We start from the raw sequence: 25,657 nt of genomic DNA on the forward strand, positions 1-25,657 counted from the left end.
ATTGGACTTCTTTAACCACACTAATTAAGATCCTTAAGTTTAATAATATTCATTTCTCCTAAAGATGGTCTATTTTTAAAAAAGTCTAAATCTTATACCCCTGGCTCTAAATTCTACCAACTCTGTATTTCAGAGATATCCTAATATCTCTTCTAAGAATAATAACATTATAAATTTCAAAAATGGAGTCATCTTCCATTGTAAGCACAGGAGATAATTTAAATACGTTCAATTACTGGCCCCTACAAATATATCAGCAGCATCTTCACTCTTATCTTAATATTCTACGTACTTTCCCCCTTCTTATATCTTTACTACTTTCTATACTTCTTTTGTCTATTTTTGTTTATTCTTTCCTGCTAATATATTCTTGCCCCTCTTTTTGCCTTTGCTACTAATATAATCTTTTTTACTATGACAACCTGACTCGATTATTGCATAATGTCTTCATTTATACTTCATAATCTCTTCCTTTTGAATTTTGTAGTTTTTTATATTTTAAGCATATTACATTAAACTTTACTGTTCATGTTATTTTTCCATTTTGTTATTATAGCCACTGTTTTTATGCTTGTGTGAATATCTCTTGTCTGTCTGTCTGCCTGTCTGTCTCTCTCTCTCTCTCTATATATATATATATAGATAGATAGATTATGTTTGTTTATATATGGGTATATGTTTATATATATATATATATATATATGGCTATTGGTAATATTATTTTTATTTTATTTTATTTTTATTATTATTACTGTTATTATAATTATCTTTATTATCCTTCTCATTATTATAATTACCCTACTATTATTGGTATTATTATCACTTTTATAAGGAGTAAATGTCTCCTAACTCTTCCACCTTGCCAACTAGATGTATCCGTAAACCTTTTTCATCAAGTTAAACGCACCCATAGACATTGCCATCCTATCCTCTGACCGCCCCCTTATAATCACACTCCCTACATCATAACAGAAGAAACTTAAAAACATTGCCGCATATTACCTAATCAATATTGCAACCTTGCATTTAACCCCCCCCCCAAAAAAAAAAAAAAAAATTATAGACGATTTTATAGCCGCTATTTGCCGTTTAGGTTGCACCTGTCAAAAATACCACTCCATAGATAATAGACATCCCACAAACCTTTAAAATAAATTACCACGCAGCCACAATGTACCCCAAATTTAACCCTAAAACATATACCCCTTAAACTCAACACTATGTTAAAGACCATATACAATTTTATATATCATACTATATATAACAAGCTTCTCTATTTAGAATTCAATAAAGCTTCCCCCAACATTCTATAATTCCTCTTAATCTTTTTCACCCCTAATGAACCCTACACTAGACGCAGCATCTTCCCCATTCTACCTAGCACCTTCTCTACTCTTCTGATGAGAAGTATTAGGCTTCGGAATTCCCTGGCATAAAGAGTCTCTTCTATCCCCCAAATTTTGCTTGTATTCCATTATTCAATATATATATATATATATATATATATATATATATATATATATATATATCAAATGGAGATACGAAAATATATAAATCTTTAAAAATACTTTGCAAGGATGAGATATAGGTAAAATACTTTCGCTTGTTTTCTTTTCCTTATAAGGGAATGGTTTCTATAATGTTTTAATGTTAAAGTGTTTTTTATTTAATAAGTCTGAAGAAAGGCTGTTCTTGTGAAAATTTTCAAACAACATAATGTTTGGATTTGTCCAAATAGTCTTGAAACAATTGTAACTAACGATGAAATACACTATTTGTTGCTATCAACCCAGTCTTGGTTTTTGTTAAAACAATATATGAATGCTCAATTATGAAATATGATAATTTTGTAGCTTACAGTTTCAGTCATCTCTTTTTGGCTTAAAATTTATTTGTATATGAACAATTACTGAATTATATAAACCCAGCAAAATTCGGAATATTACATATAAGACTATATATATATATATATATATATATATATATATATATATATATATATATATATATATATATCAAAGGGCGAATGAACCCTTTTTTGGGGTCAACGACTGACTAGCACCGTGTGTGTTTGGGTGTGTATGTATGTGCGTGTTGGGGTGGAGAGGGCTCCCGTAAGCCGTGGTGAAGGCAACCTTTCTAGGAGAAGCAAATCTCTGATTTAAAACACCATAAAGTGGGAGACCAGTACCTGCATTAAGCTGGTCTGCAATTTAACTTTTTGCTGGCTATCTTGTTCTTGCTTGTTGTTGGATTTCAACATTTTGAACTGAGAGAGATACTTAGCTGTCGTACAAAGCTAAAACTCTGTAACATCATCTGTGTATAGATACTCCCTCAGGCATTTGTTTATAACAATGGTCCTGTGGCGATGGAAAAGTTGTGACATGTGGAGGCTTGAAATGCTAGAAGCATGTAATAATTGATCTCAATGACCGTCTTCAGTATCATGCCTGCTTGAGCATGTGAATTCACCGGTAGGACTAAAAAAAAAAGAAAAAAAAAGTCATTTTTAAGCTCATGGACTAAGTGTCTGAAGGGGTGGCACTCGTCTGACAAGCCGGTGCAATCATCATATATATATATATATATATCCGTGCTTTCTGCTTTCCGCATTAACATACATATACTTTCTTTTAAAATTTATTTATTGTTCATATTGTTTATGTTTTTAATCTTTATTATTTTTATTTTCTCTTTTTCTTTTTAACTATTTTGATACTCCGCCTTGATGAGATTACTTCTCAACCCTTTTGTCTGCTTCTGCTTTGGCAATTCGTTTGATTGTATGTGGTTGGTTATATATATATATATATATATATATATATATATATATACTAGCTGTACCCTGCCACGCGTTGCAGTGGCTCAGTTTGGTTTAATGGAAAAATCTAATAAAAAGAGAAAATGCATGTTTCTTATATTTTTAGTACAGCAATCCACTCCAAAAAGTGAAAAAGAAGGCGAAAATGAAAACAAAATGGTACTCTTGCAGAATTTGATCTGGATACTCGGGAGTTTCCGTCAATCATGGTTTGGGCTCGACTAACAATTAGTGGATGAAGCTGAACGTAGCAAAAATGTTGAAACGCTAAATATTTTTTTTTTGTTTTCTGTATACAAAAATGTGAGTTAGTAATTAATATTTGGGTGATGGGGATAGGGGATTACTATACACAGATTCGAAAAAGTTGCCCCAAAACAAATAAATGAAAGCAAAGGTAAGTTACGTTTCTACCTAACTGGATAATTGTTTAGTGTTTTTATGTACTGTAAAATGTTTAATTGGCTCGAAAAACAGAAATGGTCGCGGACTCTGTTGAATACATTAAGTTTGGGAAAGTAAGTTGAAAACTAAAAACTATACAAAACAGTATCAAACCCACCGAATGTATGTTACCATGACATAGGCTGGCATAATCAGTGGGTTTCTGAACGTATTTTGTATAGTTTTTTTAGTTTTAACTCACTTTCTCAAACTTAATGTGTTTGTAGCTTTCAAATACACCGATAAACACTGTTTTTCGAGCCGACTAAACGTTACAATAAATGAAAAGGGATTGTATTTCTAAACACAGATACAAAGAAGTTGTCAAAAAATAAATATATAACAAATAAATGTTATCAAAGGCAAGAAAAGTAAATGTTCTACCTAACTGGATAATATTTTAGTGTTTTTATGTAATGTATAATGTTTAATCAGTTCAAAAACATTCAATGTTTATCGGTATATTTGAAAACTACAAATAGCGGCAGACTGTATCGAACACGTTAAGTTTGGGGAAATTTTGGGAAAATGAGTTTAAACTAAAAAACTATTCAAAATACTGTTAGGGACTCACTCAGTATATGTTACCGTGACGTAGGCTGGCATATAATCGGTGGTTTTAAACTTTTGCTCGATACAGGTGACGATTTTTAAAAGTCCCTTTTAGTGATTACCTGGTTTGAGGATATTTGTACAACTAAACGGCAAATCTGCCCCAAAAATCCGTTATTATTTTACTTTAAGGCCCGTTTCACGTTCGTATATAACAAAATATTTTATTGTAGATTTCGGTGTGCTAAAAACGAATCTGCAAACCGTTTCCGTCGCAAAAAGAAAGTTTTCATGATATAGAGAAATTACTTTTTCGAAAAGTGGGTGATCACTTTTCAATGTAAATTTAACTTTAAAGCCAAGTACGTCCAAGGATGGAATACTGCTGCCATATCTGGGCAGGAGCTGCTAAAAACAGCCTATCCTGCCTTGACAGAGTACAAAATAGACTTTGTGGCTTAGTGAGGGATGACCTTTTCTCTACCCTGCAACCTCTCTCCCACAGAAGAGACGTTGCGGGTCTATCCTTGTTTTATCATTATTTCCATGGCAGGTGCTCGTCTGAACTCTAATCTCTGGTCCTCCCTCGCCAATCTTTCACGAAAAACACCCGTCTAGCTGAATCCACTGTGAAAAATTTCCCCCACTCTTTATCTGTGCCTAAATTAAAACGTGGATTCCATGAACAAAGCTTATTTCTTAGAACTGCTCACCTGTGGAACTTTGTTCCGTCTGCCTGCTTCCCACCTGACTACAACTTGGATGTCTTCAAGTCCAACGTTAACAAATTCCTAATTAACCTCCTTAAGTAAGCACTTCATCAAATCTCCACACTAACGTACTGTACTTGCAATAAACCTTATCCCTGAGTGGTTTCCGGGCCTTGATAAGTGGTGACCACCATGTAAACAAAAATGGTCGTTCCCTTAGTCCCCCCACTAGTCCAGGCTAAAGCATGTGCACATAAGATTTTTTTTATTATTTACTGACGTTGCCTTTCGCACTTTTACAAACATTGTTTACATTCGCGTAACTCTTTTCATAAATAAAAAAAAAGTAACTAAACCATTTATTGATAATTTGTCACGTGTACAAACATTTATTTATTTATTTACGTTGGCTTAACTCTTTTCATGAATAAAAAAAAGTTTTACTCTTTAAGAATAATAAAAGGAAAAAATTATTAAATATTTATTAATTTCTCACGTACTTACGTTGGCTACAATTAAGTAGATAGTAAAATGTTGTAATTCGAAAGTTGTTAACGCGTGGTGTAAGTGAAAGGTTAATTTCTACCGGAAATGAAATGGCGGACAGTCTCGCAGTTACGAAAAATATTTTTATTTTATTTAATATTTTTATAATTCGCAATGTTAAATTATTTTAATAATATGAAAACATTCCTTGACTTTGCAGATAGATTTTCAGAAAATTTCAATTAAATTGGTAATGTAGAAATATGGTTTTATCGACTTTGAACGAACCAAGAATTACATTTTTATATATATAGATATATATTACAAAGGAGTTACCACTTACCAAGGCCCGGAGGCCATTTGAGGATAAGGGTTAATGAGTGTGCAGTAGTCAGTATGTTGATATATGTGTGTGTGTGCATGTGCGTGTGTATTTGCGTGCCTATGACGATGTAGTATCTGTCTATATTAGTTTGACATCTGAATCTTGACACCGTTTCCTTAATACATTAACTTTTTGAAATATTTTCTTTCTTTCTTCTACTGTCTCTAAACTTATCCTTTCTTTGTCTTTATGTTTCTTTTCTTTTTCATTCTTTACCCTCTTTCCTGTACTTTCCCTTTCCCTCTGGTCCTGGATATGACCTAAAACTATATCCGATGGTGAGGCCCCACCTTGCGGGCCTTGGGGAGTGTGGGGCCACCCTTTAATTGCCATTGCTCCCAGGTCCACTCTGGCCCGGAGTGGTAGTCCATGTTAGGGTCCCAACTATGGGTTAAATAGAATCTGACTTAAAAAAATATATTCCATTAAAAATCGTTCCTCAAAATAACTAGATTCGGCATTAAATAACCTGAAAAAGGTTGATATGCCGTAAAACAAAAACAACCAACCAACCAACCCTTTTCCTCTCCTTTTCTTCCTATATTTTTTTACTTTCAATATACCTTAATGATTATGCATTGTTACATTTTATCTATCTGCTTATTTTCTTCTTTTACTACATATGTACATCTGTCACACTTAAACATTGTTCTGGCCTTTTTTGATATTTTATATTTTTATATTAATCCTATTTTTTCGATTCATTGTGAGTTGAATATATAAAACGTTCCGGTTTAGTTTTTCATCCAACAGAATCTTATTTTTTTCTGCTGAATCTAATATAATCAGCTTTCTGATATATATATATATATATATATATATATATATATATATATATATATATATATATATATATATATATATATATATATACACTGTGTAAGCAAAAACAAGACTTCAAAAGAAGGTGTTGGTGGCAACAAAAAGTGTATTGCAATTTACGTTACAATTGTTCCAATGTCCAGTTCGACAATTTCAAGCATTATGTCGTTTGAAAAATTTCAAAACCAGCATTTCTTCAGACTTTATGAATAAGCACACTTTTGGTAATGGGACATTTTTTGAAGAGAAGGAAGGAAGGGGAATCTATCTATCTATCTATTATTATTATTATAATAATAATAATAATAATAATAATAATAATAATATATATATATATATATATATATATATATATATATATATATATATATATAGAGAGAGAGAGAGAGAGAGAGAGAGAGAGAGAGAGCAATTAATTTTAATGCGTCCCATTTCCCACTCGTCCGGAAAGACAAAAAATAAAAATAAAATAAAGGAAAGAGTAAGCCGAACGGAGAAATAGAGAGAGTAGCGTATACAAACTAGTATCTTTTTCACGTCCGCTGCTCTCGCATATCTATTCACAAATTACCATAAAATAACTATTAACTTTTTATCGCACGCAACCAACGATATCTTTATTCGTTTTTCATGTTTGCACATATTTATCTGTGTATACTTCGAGATAGTGAACATTATTCAATCTAATGCAACTATACATTGTGATTAACTTCATAAGAATATTTCAATGTCATTTACTCTCGGTTCATTTAAAATATAAAACCATTCAAATAAACCATAACCTAAATTACAACTTACAATAAATATTGAGTTTTTATAGACATTTCTGTTAACGTAAATATTTCCATTGCAAATTAATTCTTAACAAAATATAAATAAGTCAGCCATAAGATTGTATACTCCCGACTGACAACGTGAGATTGTGCCAGTCTTATCTTGGCCTAAATTTTCCATAGAGTTTGGTGTATTTCCAAAGTTATACAAACACTATCTCATCAGACCGACATATTTTTTTACAAAAGAATCACCACTTATCAAGGCTCAGAGGCCACTCGAGGATAAGGGTTAAAGAGTGTACAGTGGTCAAAAGGACAATATCATAGTAATCGTTAGAAATGTAAATTTGGTAAATTGGATTACTTAAGGGGAACGGCACATCAAGAACTTGTTTACATTGGACTTGAAGACGGTCACATTGTAGTCAGCTGGAAAGCAGGTAAACGGAAGAGAGTTTCACAAGTGTGCAGTTCTTAGAAAGAAGCTTTGTTCATGGAATCTACGTTTAGTTTTAGGCACAGATAAAGAGTGAGAGAAATTATTGATAGTTTTTACAACCAAACGAGTGTTTCTCGTGAATGATTGGCGAGAGGGGACCATAGAGATGAGCTCAGACGAGCACTTGCCATGAAAATAAGGATAATTTTTTTGTTATATACGTACTGCATCGCGCGGCATTTGACAGAAGATGGATACATGTAGCAAGTCTGTGTGTACGAAGAGGAGCCAAATTTGAATACGTGTTCCCCGCCTAGGTGTGGAACACGCAGTTCCATGAAGTAAAATTAAACAAGTAGTCTCTCAGCTAGCTGAGTGTGTGTTCCATCCCTCCCCGATTAGGAAGCCTCCAAGATCCCCATCCCCTCTTACCTGCAATTTTTGTTTTAACCCCTTCCTCTAAATTTTACCCATCTTGGAGAGAAAGAAATACAAACTAACCCCCATCCCTTACTCACAAAATTTTCTTTTCTCCATTCACCCCCATCTAGAGGGCATCCCCACCTAGAGACTGACCCGCAGAAGCGAGGTTCCTTTTACAAAGCTAGTGGAACGGGCAGTCTATCATCTAGAAGGGGTTGGGAGGGTCCTACTAATCACCTTTTGTTTTTTCTTCCCCCGCCCTCGACACAAATGAATTATTGTACCATTTTATTGTTATCTTTTTTGTTTTTACACGTCAATAAAAAATGTTTTAAAAACTGGGAGTTAAGTAGGACGTCCCCCAATATGAAAGGGTGAATGCGGTATTATGGTGAAAGAAGATACTAGCTGGGAGAAACTTTTGATTTTGTTTAGTTCTGGAATGACAAGGATGACCAACGACTCTCAAAATCCCCCCTTTTGAGTTGACCATGTGCCTAAGTTTTTTGTTCATCGTTGATTTTTACTGTATTTTTAACATGAATAAAAGATTTAATATCTCAAAGTGTAGTATCTGTTCTTCAGATGCGGCATTTCCATTTCTCGTTCTCTTTCAGTGGAGGAGAAATCCTTCACGACTGAGACAATTTTTATTTTTGTACCTTTACTCCACATTAAAAAACGACCCTGGTGTCTAACTCTGTCCCGTGGGGAGGCATTGTAAATAGGTACTTACCTGGCACAGGGCAATGATGATCATCCAGGCCGTTCTCCCAGAGAGAGGCCCTTCCATTGCACTACGGTTGGGTTGACCTTTGCGATCGTCCCAAATGTGGACGACTCGGGTGCGCTATTTCTAAGTGTGGAGTCTGCGTTCGCGCTCACTCCGATAACTAATCTACAATCAGAGTATCTTTCTTTTGACAAACAAACAAAAAAAAAATAGCCCCCAACTCTATCACATAGAGTGTACATGGGGGTAATTTTTTTTTTCACCCCCGTATTATCTCGTAATTGTATTTTGTTAACTTTACATAATTACAAATAAATGTATAGAAAATATCCATAATACATTTCTATGTGTGCGGGTTCAGATTCGTGTTCACCGAGATAATTAAATGAAAACCAAAACATCATCAAATAAATATGCATTATTTTTGTGCAAAATTTGTTCAGTTTAAGAAGACCAAAGGATGGAACAATAAAAAAAAATTGTTACATATATATATATATATATATATATATATATATATATATATATATATATATATATATATTAAAACATTTACCCCTCTGACTACAAATAAGAAATAGGGAAACGATAAGAATTGATATACATGTTTCGCATTCATTTTACACACATAAATATATATACACACACACACACACACACACACACACACACACCAGGTGAAGTATTTAAGAGTGATAACTAATGAATTTCACAAGGTTATTAAAAGTGCTCAATACAAGAAAAGCAAGATATATTTTTATTAAAATAAATAAATTTACATGGTTGAGACACTAGAGATCTAATGTTTTGGCGAAATGATCGGTTAAAATTAAAAGTCAGGCAACTTAATAAATGGTTGATTTCCACAAAAGAAATCGATCCTCATATATATATATATATATATATATATATATATATATATATATATATATATATATATATATATATATATATAAATTTATAAAATATATATGGCGATTAAGCTACACTGAATATTCGGCGTTTCATCCACTCTAGGATTCCTCAGGCTTATGCGTGAATTCTGTGGTTGTTTATCGTTTTTATATGGTCCTCTTCTATTGAGGATTTAGTTAGCCAATCAGCTTTCTAGTATCCACCGCGCCCCTTCCTATAAGCCAATGGGCATGCATTTTATCAGACAAAGGATCTGTTTTAAAACTAGGTTAATGTTTTTTTTTTGTTAGTTTATATATAAATATATATATGTGTACATACATATATGCACATATATATGCATATATATATATACATACATATATGCGTGATCGTTTATGTATATTCATGTTTATTTAATTTATTTATTTGTTTATTTTCTATTGTTTTTGTTAGTTTTAAAGCTATTTTGTATCGCTATCCTAGAGTAAATTTTATCTTGTGAACACAGTTATTTGCTATTTCTCTTCTACAGTTTAATAGATGTTGGGGTTCTTTAAAGTACAGGATAGCAAATTTTTCATGAAGGCATAATCTACATGGGTCGTCTAGATGCCTACACATGGTAGCTTGTCTTATTATTTTCCATTCGACTACCTGCGAATGAATGTCCGCTTTCTTTGAGTTCCCAGTATTTATTTGCTAGTGTTGTTTTTATACAGTGTTTTTTATTGCTGAATGTACTTTTGTGGTCATAGTATCGGGTTTTGAAATCTAAGGAAGTCATGCCTACATAATATTTCTTGTTATTCGGGTTTTCTTTCGCAAATATTGTTGCCTGATAAACTACGCTTTTAGTTAGACATTGATTTTGAACTGGGCAAAGTGTGCGGTGTCTACAGTTGCATTTATCTTGTTCGTTATTAGTATTTTTATTTATAGTATGGTTGTTCTTGTCCGGGGTTGGTTTCTTCTTCTTCTTCTTCTTCTTATTATTATTATTATAATTTCTGCTAGTGTTAGTTTTATTTTTGTCATGGTGTTTACTTTTTTTATTGTTTATTTTGTTGTTGTTTACATTGTTTTTATTTAGTATTTTGTTATTATGTGCTTTAATTATCATCTCTAAATTTTCGCAACAACTGTAGGATAACTTTAAGGTATTTTTATTGAAGATTTTGTGTAAGGGGTTGGTTGCGGGAAAGTGTTTTTCAATAAGAAAGTTTTTAAATTCATTAATTTTCTTTAATATTATTTAATATCCTTATACTAAAATTCTCTTTAAATAATGCGGAAAAATTAATATATTTTTTTCAGTCTTTTTCATCTCTTCTTTAATCCACCTACGAAAAGGATTTTTTTTTTATTATTTGGAACTGAGACTCCTGCTTTTTTATTTTCTTATTTCAGAATAACATTTATTTTGAAAGGAATATATCTTTATTAACATATATATATATCCTTTCTATTAACTGCTGTTCAGACTTTTTTATGATCTTTTCTACCTTGGATTTCTATTTACCTCATCGAATTTACCTGTTCTTCATTTGCATCTTGATATTACTAAATATGAATTCCAACCTGCAGATTCCATTGACTTCCTCTACCTATTTGCCATTCCAGAACTTTTTCTTGCTATAGCTATTCCCATTATCTATGCAATTGCAGAAATATTTTCTTTTATGCAAATATGTTAGCATTCATATTTTGCAGCTCCATTTTATGCTTGAAATAGTACTTTATCATTATATTATGCTGTTTTCTTTCTTCTGACGAGAAGAAGGTATTCTTTGAGACTCTATGGATTAAAGATTTCTTAATTTTGAATTCAGTATTCCTTGTCGGATAATAAAATTTCTGTTTTTTTCCTCATATGTCGATTTTTTAAAGTTTATTTTCTTATATTTAAGCTCTTCTCCATCTGGTTTGGATTGTTTATAGAAATATGAAAAATATTTATATCTTCTTTTAAGTTTATTCTCGTACACTGAACTTATTATAATTCTTTATATATATATATATATATATATATATATATATATATATATATATATATATATATATAAGTGATAAACAGAGATACTGTTTCTCTGTATCACAGCTTTTTACTCCGGCTAGACAAGCACCCTTCCCGAGCCATCAAGTTGATAGTCAGCAGTTCTAGCCTCTGGCTCCTGGGATCGGTTCCTGCAAACGACCCCCCGCAAATATCTATTTATATAAACATTTGACCGCGGCTTTTTTACAGTGCTCGATTTGTTTTTATTTACAAAGAACTTTGCATTACGCCAAGCAAGCAGCAGTGCAATCGCTTTTAACAGTGCTCTACCCAAGGAAGTAGGGCTTATATATATATATATATATATATATATATATATATATATATATATATATATATATAGTAGAAATGGTAATTAATAAAAACCTGAAGAAAGTGCTCAATACTGTTGTAGAGCAAATATGCGTTTTATTTTTTATTACCATATGAAACCTTCTGTAAAATTCTGAAATTCTGAGGAAGCTACAGACGGCCAAAAAAAAAACGGCCGGGTAGCTGAAACAATAATGTAACTTAACAGAAAGATACGGTAATAAAAAATAAAACGTATATATATATATATATATATATATATATATATATATATATATATATATATATATATATATATATATAGTCTTTGAAGTTTTTAACCTTTAAAACTATACAAAAAATTTTTTTATCATTCGTTAGAAAACTATCTAGTCAGTAAGTTATTTAATCACCTGCAATCACTGCATCAACTCGCTCTCGAATTTACTATAGTACCAATAATTTATTTTTCAATGGATCATCAGTTGTTTACCATGAAACACTGTTTTGGGGATTTAAAAACAAATCAGTATATTACATCATGGCTCCCCAGCAGTATTGATCAAACACCACCACCCTTAATCTTAGGAAGAAAACATGTTACAAACATTTGATCCAATTTCCTATTCTTAATTGCAGTTACTAACCTTTTCATATTATAAAAATGAATTTCTTACCTGTGTGATTCATCAATTTCCACATTTAAAATGGATATATTTTTTAATTTATCAGTCTTGTATTTATAAGATTACGGATTAATCCATTTAACTACTTATCACCCCCACTATGATTAGTATTTAGTATATTTACATCCTTATTTATTTAAAATTAGATATATAAAGGTCAAAAATATTTTTACATATATACATTTTTTTTTAATTATAATTTTATTATATGTAATTATAAATACATTTTAGACATTGCTAATATAGTTTTGGATTTCCTTTATTAATATAGTCTGGTTAATCCTAAACGATTCAAAAGCATCAGGATAAGGATATATATATATATATATATATATATATATATATATATATATATATATATATATATATATATATATATATATATATCCTGATGCTTTTGAATCGTTTAGGATTAACCAGACTGTATTAATAAAGGAAATCCAAAACTATATTAGAAATGTATAAAATATATATATATATATATATATATATATATATATATATATATATATATATATATATATATATATATATATAAATAATTATGACAGCCCCTTTAAGAAATTCGTTTCTTATCGTTGAGCACTTTCAGTTGAATTAAAAGTCGGTCAATTTAGCTCTTATGCGTAGATCATCGTATAACGATTTGATCACTGTCTGACGTAATGAACATTTAAATTAAAATGTTTAAAATTCAACGCTATTTCACACGGTTAATGGTAGCCGAATGGATACGGCCTCCGCTAATCGAGCCAGAGATGTCTCGTGTCGCGGGGTTCGAATCGTTCGACTGGTAGTAATCGTGACACCCTGCACTGAAGAATCCCGAAAGGATGAAACACTAGTGTCTGTAGGTATTTAATTATTATAATAAAAAAAAAAAAATAATAATTATATATATATATATATATATATATGCTTTGCTTTGCACGAGTGGAGAAATTGTGACGAATGCACGACATGAAAGAGGATGAGGCTTAATCTCAATAATATCTGAAAATAATAACAAAGAAAGGAAAGAATTACTTAAACTTTTAATATATATACTAAAGTATTGCTGTATTATTTTTATAAGTGAACAAACGTTGAGGAAATGTTGTCTTCTCTTTCTTGCTGATTAGTTTTGTTATCGAGAGAGAAAGAAAAAGAGAGAGTTTTGTTTTCTTTTTTCCTGTAGTTTAGTTTATTTTTGATGACATCATAGAAAAAGACGATTCACTATTTGTAGACTAACAAGTGCATTGTTTGTTCCATGAACATCAAATGCAGACAAACCTAAAATATTGTCTCTATAAAAAAGATAAAATCACTTACACGACATGCGCACGTTAAAATTATTGTGAATATCCTTTGTGAATTAAATGAGTCGATGTGTCGTAAACAGAGATTTTTATTATTAAAATTCAAATCCTGTTGATAGATTTGGATATGCATCGCAATTTAAACCATGTACACACTGTCCACGGCAAATAAACACTACCTAAAACAACTCGTGGGAGAAAATACACAAGCACTTACCTGTTCGTATCAACCAGATCTTTACACAGGGTGAAAATATTTCAATCAAAAATATTTCTAGATTCTTTTTTTTTTTCTTTTTTTTTGCTTTCAAACTTTTAACTCCTCTACATCAGGGATGGCCAACCTGCGGCGCGTGCACCGTAAGTGGCGCATTGGATGCTTACAATTGACGCATTGTATCCTTTTGATGAAGACAAAGAAACTAAGCCACTTCTCATTTATTCAATGATTGATATTTATTTGTGACTATATGTTACTATTAATCTAATATATAAAAGGCTATATGTCTGTCTTCATATTTTCAAACTCTATCTCCTCCGAAACTAAAAGTCGCAGAGCGGCACTATGGGCCTCAAATGATTGGGGTTTTTTATGGACCGTTTTTTTATGGACGGTTTTTTTATGGATCTTTAGCCGGTTAAAATAGCTTTTAAGGGGCCTAAATTTTAAAAAAATCATACATTTTGTACATTTATCTTAGCTTATTTTTATTGTTCATATGCGTGTCACGTTGGTACTGTGGTAACGTCGCCAGCTTTGAATGCTACAGTTGTGCTTTCGGTTTCGATTCTAGCTGATGGCATCCAAATATTTTTACTTTTGAAATCACGACTCTATAATAATATATACGAAATCTGGACAAATTAAAATAACATATATGAGCATATTTTATGCTCGGACAAAGCCTCCCCCCCCCACCCCATCCGCTAGTACTTTTGTTCGAACACCGGAGCGGAAATCAGCGTCATACAGACACCGCATGGCCACCCAACAGGGAGCCAATTTTTCAGCCTACAAGCTGCCAACGGTACAAGAATACCCACTTCTGGTGAGAAAACTTTAAACTTAAACCTGGGAATGCGAAGGAGTTTTTTCTGGAATTTCACCATAGCCAGCGTGACCACTCCAATTTTGGGGGCAGACGTTTTAGCCTATTTCAACCTGTCTTTCGACATAACTCATCACACATTGACAGACTACGAAACGAAGATTTCGGTGAGAGGAACTACCTCGAAATTTTTAACCACCGGAATCAGCGCTGCCCTACCCGAAGATTTACACGTCCGCCGGTTACTCCAAAAATTTCCTCAACTTTTCCAGCCATCTAAAAACATAGACCCCATCAAGCATAGCGCTAAGCACCATATTAAGACCACAGGACCGCCCGTCTATTCAACCCCCAGACACTTGAAACCGGATAAATACAAATTGGCAAAATCCAAGTTTCAAAACCTACTCCACATGGGATAATACGGCCCTCGAAAAGTGTTTGGTCATCACCACTCTACATGGTACAGAAAGCTGACAACACCACATGCGGATATTTTAGATGCTTAAACGTGAAAACAGTTCCGGATAGATATCCTATCCCCCATATCCATGACTTCACCAATGGACTCCAAGGCGCCACAATTTTCTCCAAGCTGGACCTCGTAAAGGCATATTTTCAAATTCCAGTCACAGAAGACATTCATAAAACTGCACTGGCCACACCATTTGGCCTTTATGAGTTCCTAAGGATGTCTTTCGGGCTGAGAAACGCCTGTCAAACTTTCCAACGTTTGATTGATGAAGTTTTCAGAGGCCTGCCATTCATATTCGCATATGTGGACGACGTTTTAATCGCCAGCAGAAACCTTAAAGAACACCGGCTACACCTAGAACAAACTTTCGAAAGACTGTCACATTTCGGTCTGAAACTAAACACCAATAAATGTGTTTTTGGCCACCAGGAAGTTCAATTTCTCGGAAATTTAATTGACAAGGATGGAATCTCCCCTTTGCCTGAAAAAGTAAGTGCCATTTCAAATTTCCCTCTACCGACATCTGTCAGACAAGTACGCCGTTTTGTAGGCATAATTAACTATTACCGACGCTTTTTGCCTATCTGTTCCACGTTACTCACACCTTTAACGGACTTGTTAAAAAAACGAACCAAAAACCAACAGTTAGTTTTGGAAGGACCTGCACTACAGGCCTTCGAACAATCGAAAACTGTTTTGGCAAACTTCACCAAACTTACATATATCCAAGATAGCGATACAACGGATCTTACACTTACGACGGATGCATCGGAAATAGCAGTAGGAGCTGTCATTCAGCAAATTTCTGACAAAAAAATGACCCCTATTTCATTCTTCTCTGCCAAGTTAAACAAAGCGCAGACTAAATATAGCACTTTCTCGAGAGAGTTACTTGCAATTTACCTTGCAGTTAAGCACTTTAAACATCCCGAAGGCAGAAAATTTTCCATTTATACGGATCATAAACCCCTAACATTTGCTCCCAGCTATAATGAATAAAACTTTACTGAAGCTGAAAGAAATGCAGATACCATTCGGAACAACAAATTTCTATTGCGATGTTTCACAAAAACACCCTCACCCTTATATTTCACCCAGCCTAAGACGACAAGTTTTCCAGCACTTCCACAATTTGTCCCACCCAGGAAAATGTGCCACCGTGAAATTAATAGGGGAACGTTTTGTTTGGCCAAATATGAATACGGACATCCGTAGTTGGACCAAAACTTGCATTCCTTACCAAAAAAACAAAGTTCACAGGCACACAAAATCACCTTCAGGAACTTTCAGTGTACCAGATGCTAGGTTTACTCATGTTCATATCGACTTGGTTGGACCATTGCCCAATTCAAAAGGACATACCCACATCCTTACTATAGTCGATAGATTCAGCAGATGGCCGACAGCAATACCAGTGAAAGACATATCAGCCGCAACAATAGCAAGAGCGATTTTACAAGATTGGATAGCAATTTTCGGAGTGCCCTCCGTAATCACAACGGACAGGGGCTCACAGTTTCAATCAACTATTTCCGCTGAATTCAACCATTTGTTGGGAACAAAGCACATTAAGGCTACTGCCTACCACCCTTTTGCAAACGGTATGATGGAACGGTTTCATAGACAATTAAAAGCACCTTTGGCTATGAACGAAAACAAAGCGGACTGGTCAGACAATTTGCCACTCATTCTCCTAGCAAACGTCACTTCCCTTGAAAGGAAATCCAGACATGCGCAGTCAGAACACTGACCCCGGTATAAAAGTCAACAACACCATTCAACATCCTCTTTCTTCCCTTTTGCTTTGGTTCATCAACCAGACAAGTTCGTGTCCACAGCTCTTGGCTTGAAGACTTTTCCATGTGGACGAGTACTACCATGTATGCGTGGCTTTACTGAGGTCAACCCCCTCTCTCTTTCTTTTTCTACATGCTGGACGGCAATTTCTCGTTCCTCTACTTCATTCCTTTTTTTTTCCACGCGCGTAGTCGTCAATGACTGAATGAACACGTGTTCCACCTAAACCCTTTATTTTCGACAGAAAATAGACGGCATGTTTATTTTATTCAGCAATTGAGTTTTGTTTCCTTCTTTCTATTCATTTCATTATTTTCTTTTGTAGTGAGTTAGGATTATTATATCCTGGTCGCAACACTTTCTAATTATTTCCTTTACATAAATGTTACGTTTGCCATCTTTTTTAATAAATTGGACGATGCTTGTTTATATGGCTGTTAAAACAAAGTCATATAGAACATATTTTTCCAAATAAATTATTATGTTATTTTCATTTCAAAATATGTCCATATTACGACACATTTTGAATGATAGAAAGGAAGTGGATGTTTGTGTGGCGCAATGAATGAAAAGATTGGCCACCCCTGATTTATACCGTCTGAGGTAAATTAAACGAATATAATTGTTTTGGTATAAATTACGTTGTTAATTTGTATTAATTTCTATTAATCTACAAAAACACATAATACTTATAAACGTGTCAGTAAAATTGATTCAAGAGATTTCTTAATTAAAAAAAATGTTTTTGTTTGTATATATATATATATATATATATATATATATATATATATATATATATATATATATATATATATAACAATTTTTTTATTGTTCCATCCTTTGGTCTTCTTAAACTGAACAAATTTTGCACAAAAATAATGCATATTTATTTGATGATGTTTTGGTTTTCATTTAATTTGTTTGTATATATATATATATATATATATATATATATATATATATATATATATATATTGTAGATATAAAAAGTACTTACTGCATCTTTTGAGGCTTTGAATTCCAAATATTTAAGTCCCTTGATTATTTGATCCATAAATAAAATCCGACCGTCCTTTTTAAAAAAGAGAAAGTAATATTAATTTGCAATAAATACCAACATGTAGTATCTACCTGGATTACGTATGGGTTTTAGATGGCCAATAATGCTTGTCCTTATATTAATAATGGTAACAGCAACCTTCTCTATACATGTAATAAGCGTGACAGAAGTACTCTCTCTCTCTCTCTCTCTCTCTTTCTCTCTCCTCTTAAAAAGCAATAGCAAAATAACTAGATAAGGATTGATTATTCGTATTATTTGGATTCTTCAAAAACTGTTTTCATCTGGAGTTTATTTGTACAACGTTTCGGGCGATGGAACCTCAGACCTTCTACAAGCGTATCTTGTCGAACTTGGGAATCTTTCTGTAGAACTTGGAAATATGTACAGAATTTCGAATGGAACCCTTTATTTCATTCACAAAGTTTGCCTACTTCAGTTCTGTCAGCCATGACTGAGCAGAAGTTCTAAGTATTTCATAATTGTCATGGCTGACGAAGCGGGAGCATGCTATCTCCCCACCCTCATCCCCCGTGGACTTAATAAAGGAAGTTATATACCTCCATAAGGTCAAACTGACTGCTTTCACACCTATTCAACCCTCTAGTTAATCCAATTACGTTTATGTTGAGAATAAAGATGGTATTCTAATCTCCCATCAAAAGTAAACACTATCGACCTGTGACAAAAAGACGAAAAAAGTGTTGGAATTTTCTTGTACCAACAATTGTGTATACCATATATATATATTGTTATATTTTTATTCTGGTTCATGAGTTAAACTTCCAGTATTTTTTACCTTTATTAAGCTTGGTTTTGTATATTTTGATATTCGTACGAAACTACTATTAATTTTAAATAAAAAGCAAATTTAGCTCCTAATGAATGACGTCTTGGAATCCAACGCGAAAATCTTTTCGAATCCTACCGTTAAGGAGAGTGGACGCGGGATTCATTGCTTGCCGTGGACAAGCATTCCTGGGTCTTTCCTTCTCGAAGTACACAACCCGGCAAGAAGAAAACACCAGTCGCAACAAGGCCAACACATCCTTAAAAATTTTATATATGCGGTGACGGAACGCGCGTATTTTTAGGGGAAAAATTTGGAATAATTTCGGCGAACACTTCTTTACAATTTTTATATACGCTGCGACGATACGCGCATGTTTTGAGGGAAAGAAATTTGGAATAATTTCAAAATCTTTAAACTGAAAGTTAACAAAGGCAAATGACTGTACAGTCTATCTTCAAACATGTGAGTACGTTCCATCGAATTTATTGTGTGCGTTTTTGGAAGTCCTCGTTCTTAATTTCATTTTAATGGTAGTCATTCGTTGTAGCGATTTTTACAACATATGAACCATGTTTTTGTGCTTTTTTTTCTTACTTGGGTGCCTGCAAATGAAATAGTTTGCAACCTATTTGTAAATGAAATATTTTCTTCATAAAAAAAAAAAGACCATTTTCGACTTTATTCTTTTGTTCCCCACTTTTCTATTCCATCCTTTTATTTTTTGCAGGCTATTCGTTTCACGTCAAATTTATCTGAAAACGGATAAATTTCTGCCAAAAGGGATCTTCTCTCAAATAGTGTTAAGTGCATCAAACTCGAAATCTTTCCTAGCAATATCAGCCATGACTGGTCCGTCTTTTGTATTCCTATGGATAATATTGACTGCCATGCAAAAGGTTTATAAACAAGGAGACATGTCGATGTGCTGAGAAAACATTCAAAGTTAGCACCTGATAATTTTTAGACGAAATGAAACGTTTCTCTGCAATAAGAACTACATCTGCTTCCATGGACAAAAAATATCTCCAAATGCAAATCACGTGATTTTGAAACTTTGCGATTCTCATATGCAAGCTAAGTACAAAGCCATGAATTGAACATGAATTGCAGAATAGCATGCAGTTCTAAAGTTTCCCAAGAGAAAAAATCTTAATGCTATGCATCCCCAATTATCTCTAGAAGTAGTTCAGAGCTTCCAGTACCTTGGTTCGGCCATTACAGCCAACACCTCACTGCACCTGGAATTAGAATTATGAAAACTACCTCTACCCTTTCCCAACTCACAACACATGTTTGGGACAACTGTAAGCTTAGTATTAAGAACAAGGCTGCTGTATACAAGGCCTACATTATTAGCATCCTTCTTTATGGCACCAAATCTTGGCCTACCTATACAAAGCACGAACAAAGACTGAATGCCTTCCACCTACGGTGCTTACAACGGATCCTTGGGATTAGCTGGAAGGACAGGGTCACCAACACCGTTATCCTCGCTCGCTTCAATCTGCCAATGATGTATACACCCCTAAAGCAGCACCGGTTCCGCTGGCTGGAGCACGTCACCAGAATGAAAAATGGCAGATTGCCAAAAGATATATTCTTTGGCGAACTAACTTCAGGCAACAGAAATGTAGGCGGACCCCAGTTGCGCCACAAGGACATCTGTAAGCGTGATCTCAAAACGCTGGGAATTAACATGCAAAACTGAAAAAAACTTGCCGAAGACTGTGACCTATGGTGCTCCACCATCGGGTCCAAACTGGAGCATGGGGAGAGAGAGTTTAGAAACAACCAAGAGCTCAGACGCTAACGAAGGAAGCAAGAAATGCCACCAAATTAGCCTTCAACTGTGACAGATGTAGTTGCCCATGCTTCGCAATGATAGGTTTAATCAGCCATCAAAGAAGCTGTAGACCAACCTAATGCTCAATTGGATATGGTTGCTCTGCAACTACCAGCCATCATCATCATAGATAATATTATTATATAGACAGTATTGCTATATAGATAATTAATTTTAATTTTGATTTTGTGCTCTAAACAAATGCATTCATTTCAAATGCGTCCCTGTCTTATAAAAGAACCTACCATTGATTTTATACGCCGAACACATTTGTTTGTGCAGTGATAAAACTTCTCAAATACATTTGTGATGTTTGACAGTGTAAAAGTGGTAACCTTGATCAAAATTGGATTGTTCGATATTTCATTTTTATTTATTTATCGATTTTTAATAATTATGTGAGGCATTCTGATACAACACCTATCTAAGAACACTCCTAGACACATAAAGTACATTCGTGTGAAATTTAAAAAATCAGCCACGCCGGTTTGGATTCCATAGTGAACAAACTCACAGACACAAAGAAACACAGACGTTCTTTTATATAATAGTAGAGATAATATTATTATATAAATAATATTATTTATATAAATATTATTATTATTATATAGATAATATTATTATGTAAATAATATTATTATATAGATAATATTATTATATAAATAATATTATTATATATATAATATTATTATATAGATAATATTATTATATAGATAATATTATTATATAAATAATATTATTATACAAATAATATTAATATATAGATAATATTATTATATAGATAGTATTATTATATAGATAATATTATTATATAGATAATATTATTATATAGATAATATTATTATATAGATAGTATTATCATATAGATAGTATTATTATATAGATAGTATTATTATATAGATAGTATTATTATTTAAATTATATAGATAATATTATTATTTAGATGATAATATTATTATATAAATAATATTATTATATAGATAGTATTATTATATAGATAGTATTATTATTTAAATAATATTATTTAAATATTATTATATAAATAATATTATTATATAGATAGTATTATTATATAGATAATATTATTATATAAATAATATTATTATATAAATTACATTATTATATAGATAACATTATTATATAGATAACATTATATATATATATATATATATATATATATATATATATATATATATATATATATATATAAGCGAGATAAGACACTGATAGAATTCAGATGAAAAATCCTGATAGATATTACTTGAAGTAATACTTTCAAGGTGAACCTAGCCAAAAAAGAAGAACAGAGCAATATATATGTTTCGTGGTTTAATTTTAAATTCTGAAAAAAAAAACATATAGAGACATATATTCGATTTAAGAATTTATTGCTTGACAAAAGGAATATATAGAAGGGGTTATTTTAATTTCCTTAATCCATGGATTTTCAACAATGGCACATATCATCAGAGGAAATGAAATGCGGTTAGCAAAATGTTCAGCTGCGAATGGACGCTTATTTTGTCAAATCGGATATTAGTATATAAATAATATCATTATATAGATAGTATTATTATTTAGATACTATTATTATATAGATAGTATTATTATATAGATAGTATTATTATTTAGATAGTATCATTATTTAGATAATATTATATAGATAGTATTATTATTTAGATAATATTATATAGATAGTATTATTATTTACATAATATTATTATATAAATAATATTATTATATAGATTGTATTATTATATAAATAATATTATTAATAATAATATTATTATATAGATAGTATTATTATATAAATAATATTATATAAATAATATTATTATTAATAATATTATTATATAGATAGTATTATTATATAAATAATATTATTATATAGATAGTATTATTATATAAATAATATTATTATTAATAATATTATTATATAGATAGTATTATTATATAAATAATATTATTATATAAATAATATTATTATATAGATAGTATTATTATATAGATAGTATTATTATATAGATAATATTATTATATAGATAGTATTATTATATAGATAGTATTATTATTTAGATAGTATTATCATATAGATAGTATTATTATTTAAATAATATTATATAGATAATATTATTATTTAGATAATATTATTATATGGATAGTATTATTATATAGATAATAGTATTATATAGATAGTAGACGAAAGTTTATACCTGAAGCCCAAGGAGGAGGAATTCTTGACAATCTGGACAATATTGATTGGAATCTGCTGTCATGATAATTGGGGAGGTCAAGATGCAAATGGCTGTACATTGACAAGCATCACCCAACCAGCATTCGACTGCAAAATCTGAACGTGCACTGAAACGATTACTATAAAAAAAAAATATGGAAACACGTGATATTAGTGATTTGCATTGATGTTTCTTTTTGTTTTATTGATAAGTTAACGCTCATCAAGAACTAAATGCCACTCGAGGAAAGGGTTAATGGTTTCTTTTATGTGGGTAGTAAGCCAAACACCTTGACAATTGTAGAGCATGGTTTAATTGTGTGCTGAATTTGATTATTTCATGGTTCGAAAAGAATTTGTTAACATTGGACTTGAACTTGACCATTCTGTAGTCAGCTGAAAGCAGCCCCATTGTAATGTGTTCAACAGATGGGAAGTTTTTGGAAAGAAATGCTGCTCATCAGAGGTTTGTTAGCCTCCAGGTACACAGAGGAAGAAAGGAAAGTGGTTGTAGCTAGACAGGTTTTGGTGTGAATGTGTTAAATTTCTAATTGCTGACAGAAACTTACAAGTGCACACAAAACAAAAATTTGGATTCGATTGATTGATTTGATACAGGTCGAACATGAGATATTTTATATCAAAATAAGAAACCCATACTAAATTGCGATATAAAGATTATCAAGTTTAGCTATTAGGTTCTTGCCTGCAAAAGTAATGCAAGTTTTTGTTGATTCGTCCTCTTATATAATAATATTATTATATAATTGTCCTCTTATGTAATAATATTATTATATAATTGTCCTCTTATATAATAATATTATATAATTGTCCTCTTATATAACAATATTATTATATAATTGTTCTATTATATAATATTACTATATACTTGTCTTCTTATATAATAATATTATATAATTGTCCTCTTATATAATAATATTATTATATAATTGTTCTATTATATATTATTATATAATAATCGTATTATATAATTTCCATCTTATATAAGTATATTATATTTTTTTTTTACATAGGCGTCACCACTTATCAAGGCCGATAGGCCACTCAAGGATAAGGGTTAAAGAGTGTAGAGTAGTCAAAAGGACAATATAGTAATCGATAGTAATGGAAGTTCGGTAAATTTGTTAACTTAAGTGGAACGGCTCATCAGAAACTTGTTCACGTTGGACTTGAAGACAACCATATTATAGACAGCTGGAAAGCAGGAAAACGGAAGACACTTCCACAGGCGTGCAGTTCTAAGAAAGAAGCTTTGATCATAGAATCTATGTTTAGGTTTAGGTACAGATAAAGAGTGGGGAAAATTATTGATAATGTTTTCAGCTAGTCTAGTGTTTCTTGTGAAAGTTTGGCGAGGGGGGAACATAGATTGAAGCTCAGTCGTACACTTTCCATGAAAATAACACTGGAAGAATTCATAATGTAATTAAATCCTTCTTAAGTAATAGAAAAATCAAAGTTGTCCTCGACGGACGTACATCCAAACAATATGACATAAATGCGGGAGTGCCTCAGGGGTCTATCCTTGGACCTCTATTGTTCCTGATATTCATAAACGACCTCCCTGATAATATTGTTTCGGAGATGGGTATATTTGCCGATGACACCACTCTCTATAACAGATATGAGGGGAAAACAAATGAACACATATCCAAGAAAATGGCAAAAACACTAGAGGATGACCTCCAATCCGTAGTGGAATGGGGACAAAAATGGTTGGTCTCATTCAATGCTGCTAAGACTAAGCTTGTTTCCTTCAATAACTACAAGAAACCTTCTCTACCACCAATAGCAATGGCCAAGAACACATTGCCTGAAAGTACTTCTTTTAAACTCCTCGGCCTAACGTTTACAGGGAATATGAACTGGAATAGATACATTGAGAGCATTGCCAAGGCTGCTGCAAGGAAGGTTGGCTCCCTCTACCGTGCTAGAAAACTACTTACGCCTGCCAGTATCCTATACCTCTATAAGGCAACCATTCGCCCATGTATGGAGTACTGTTGTCACATCTGGGCTGGTGCATCTGCTGCTTGTCTCTCGCTCCTGGACAGGGTTCAAAAAAGAGTCGCCAACCTGATAGGTCCTGAACTGTCATCTAGGCTTCAACCTCTGTCCCATCGACGAGATGTTGCATCCCTCTGCCTGTTCTAAAAATACTTTAATGGTGAATGCTCTGACGAACTGCAAACACTTGTACCTCCCCGACGTAACTACCCCCGACAAACCCGACAAGCTACTAAGTCTCATCCCTTTACAGTGGAGATCCCTAGGTGCAAGAAAGCCTTTTACTCCAATAGTTTCTTCCCCAGAACTGCGGGTCTTTGGAACTCCCTTCCGGGATTCTGCTTTCCCAACTGCAATGATATGCAGAAGTTCAAGTGTAATGTTAACAAACATCTTTCTACTCTTCTCCCTTCATAATGACCCCGCTAATTAATTCCCTAATAGTAGCCCCCTGCTTCAAAGTGGCACTGTGCCTTGTTTGGGGTGAAAATTGAATAAAAAAAAAACAAAAAAAAAAAAAGCAATAAAGCAGAGACAAACTCGCAACATCTCTT

The 25,657-nt window shown here is 32.4% G+C and overlaps 1 protein-coding gene and 1 non-coding gene across 2 annotated transcripts in view; one reads left to right on the plus strand and one right to left on the minus strand.

The window, feature by feature from the left end:
• Positions 1-25,657, minus strand: part of LOC145294148 (uncharacterized) — a 273,376-nt gene that overhangs the window by 148,384 nt on the left and 99,335 nt on the right. Inside the window, exons 13-14 of the mRNA XM_080141253.1 lie at positions 23,056-23,215; positions 18,144-18,218 (exon numbers count right to left, since the gene is read on the minus strand). Coding sequence (XP_079997379.1) covers positions 18,144-18,218; positions 23,056-23,215 — 235 coding nt within the window. The remainder of the gene's footprint in view (positions 1-18,143; positions 18,219-23,055; positions 23,216-25,657) is intronic.
• LOC145294310 (U1 spliceosomal RNA) lies at positions 8,590-8,751 on the plus strand. Its single transcript, XR_013869857.1, has one exon. It is a non-coding gene; the product is annotated as a U1 spliceosomal RNA (small nuclear RNA).

This window comes from Euprymna scolopes, chromosome 15 (genome assembly GCF_053919585.1).
Source record: "Euprymna scolopes isolate OS-2025 chromosome 15, ASM5391958v1, whole genome shotgun sequence".
In the NCBI taxonomy this organism is placed as follows: Eukaryota; Metazoa; Mollusca; class Cephalopoda; order Sepiida; family Sepiolidae; genus Euprymna; species Euprymna scolopes.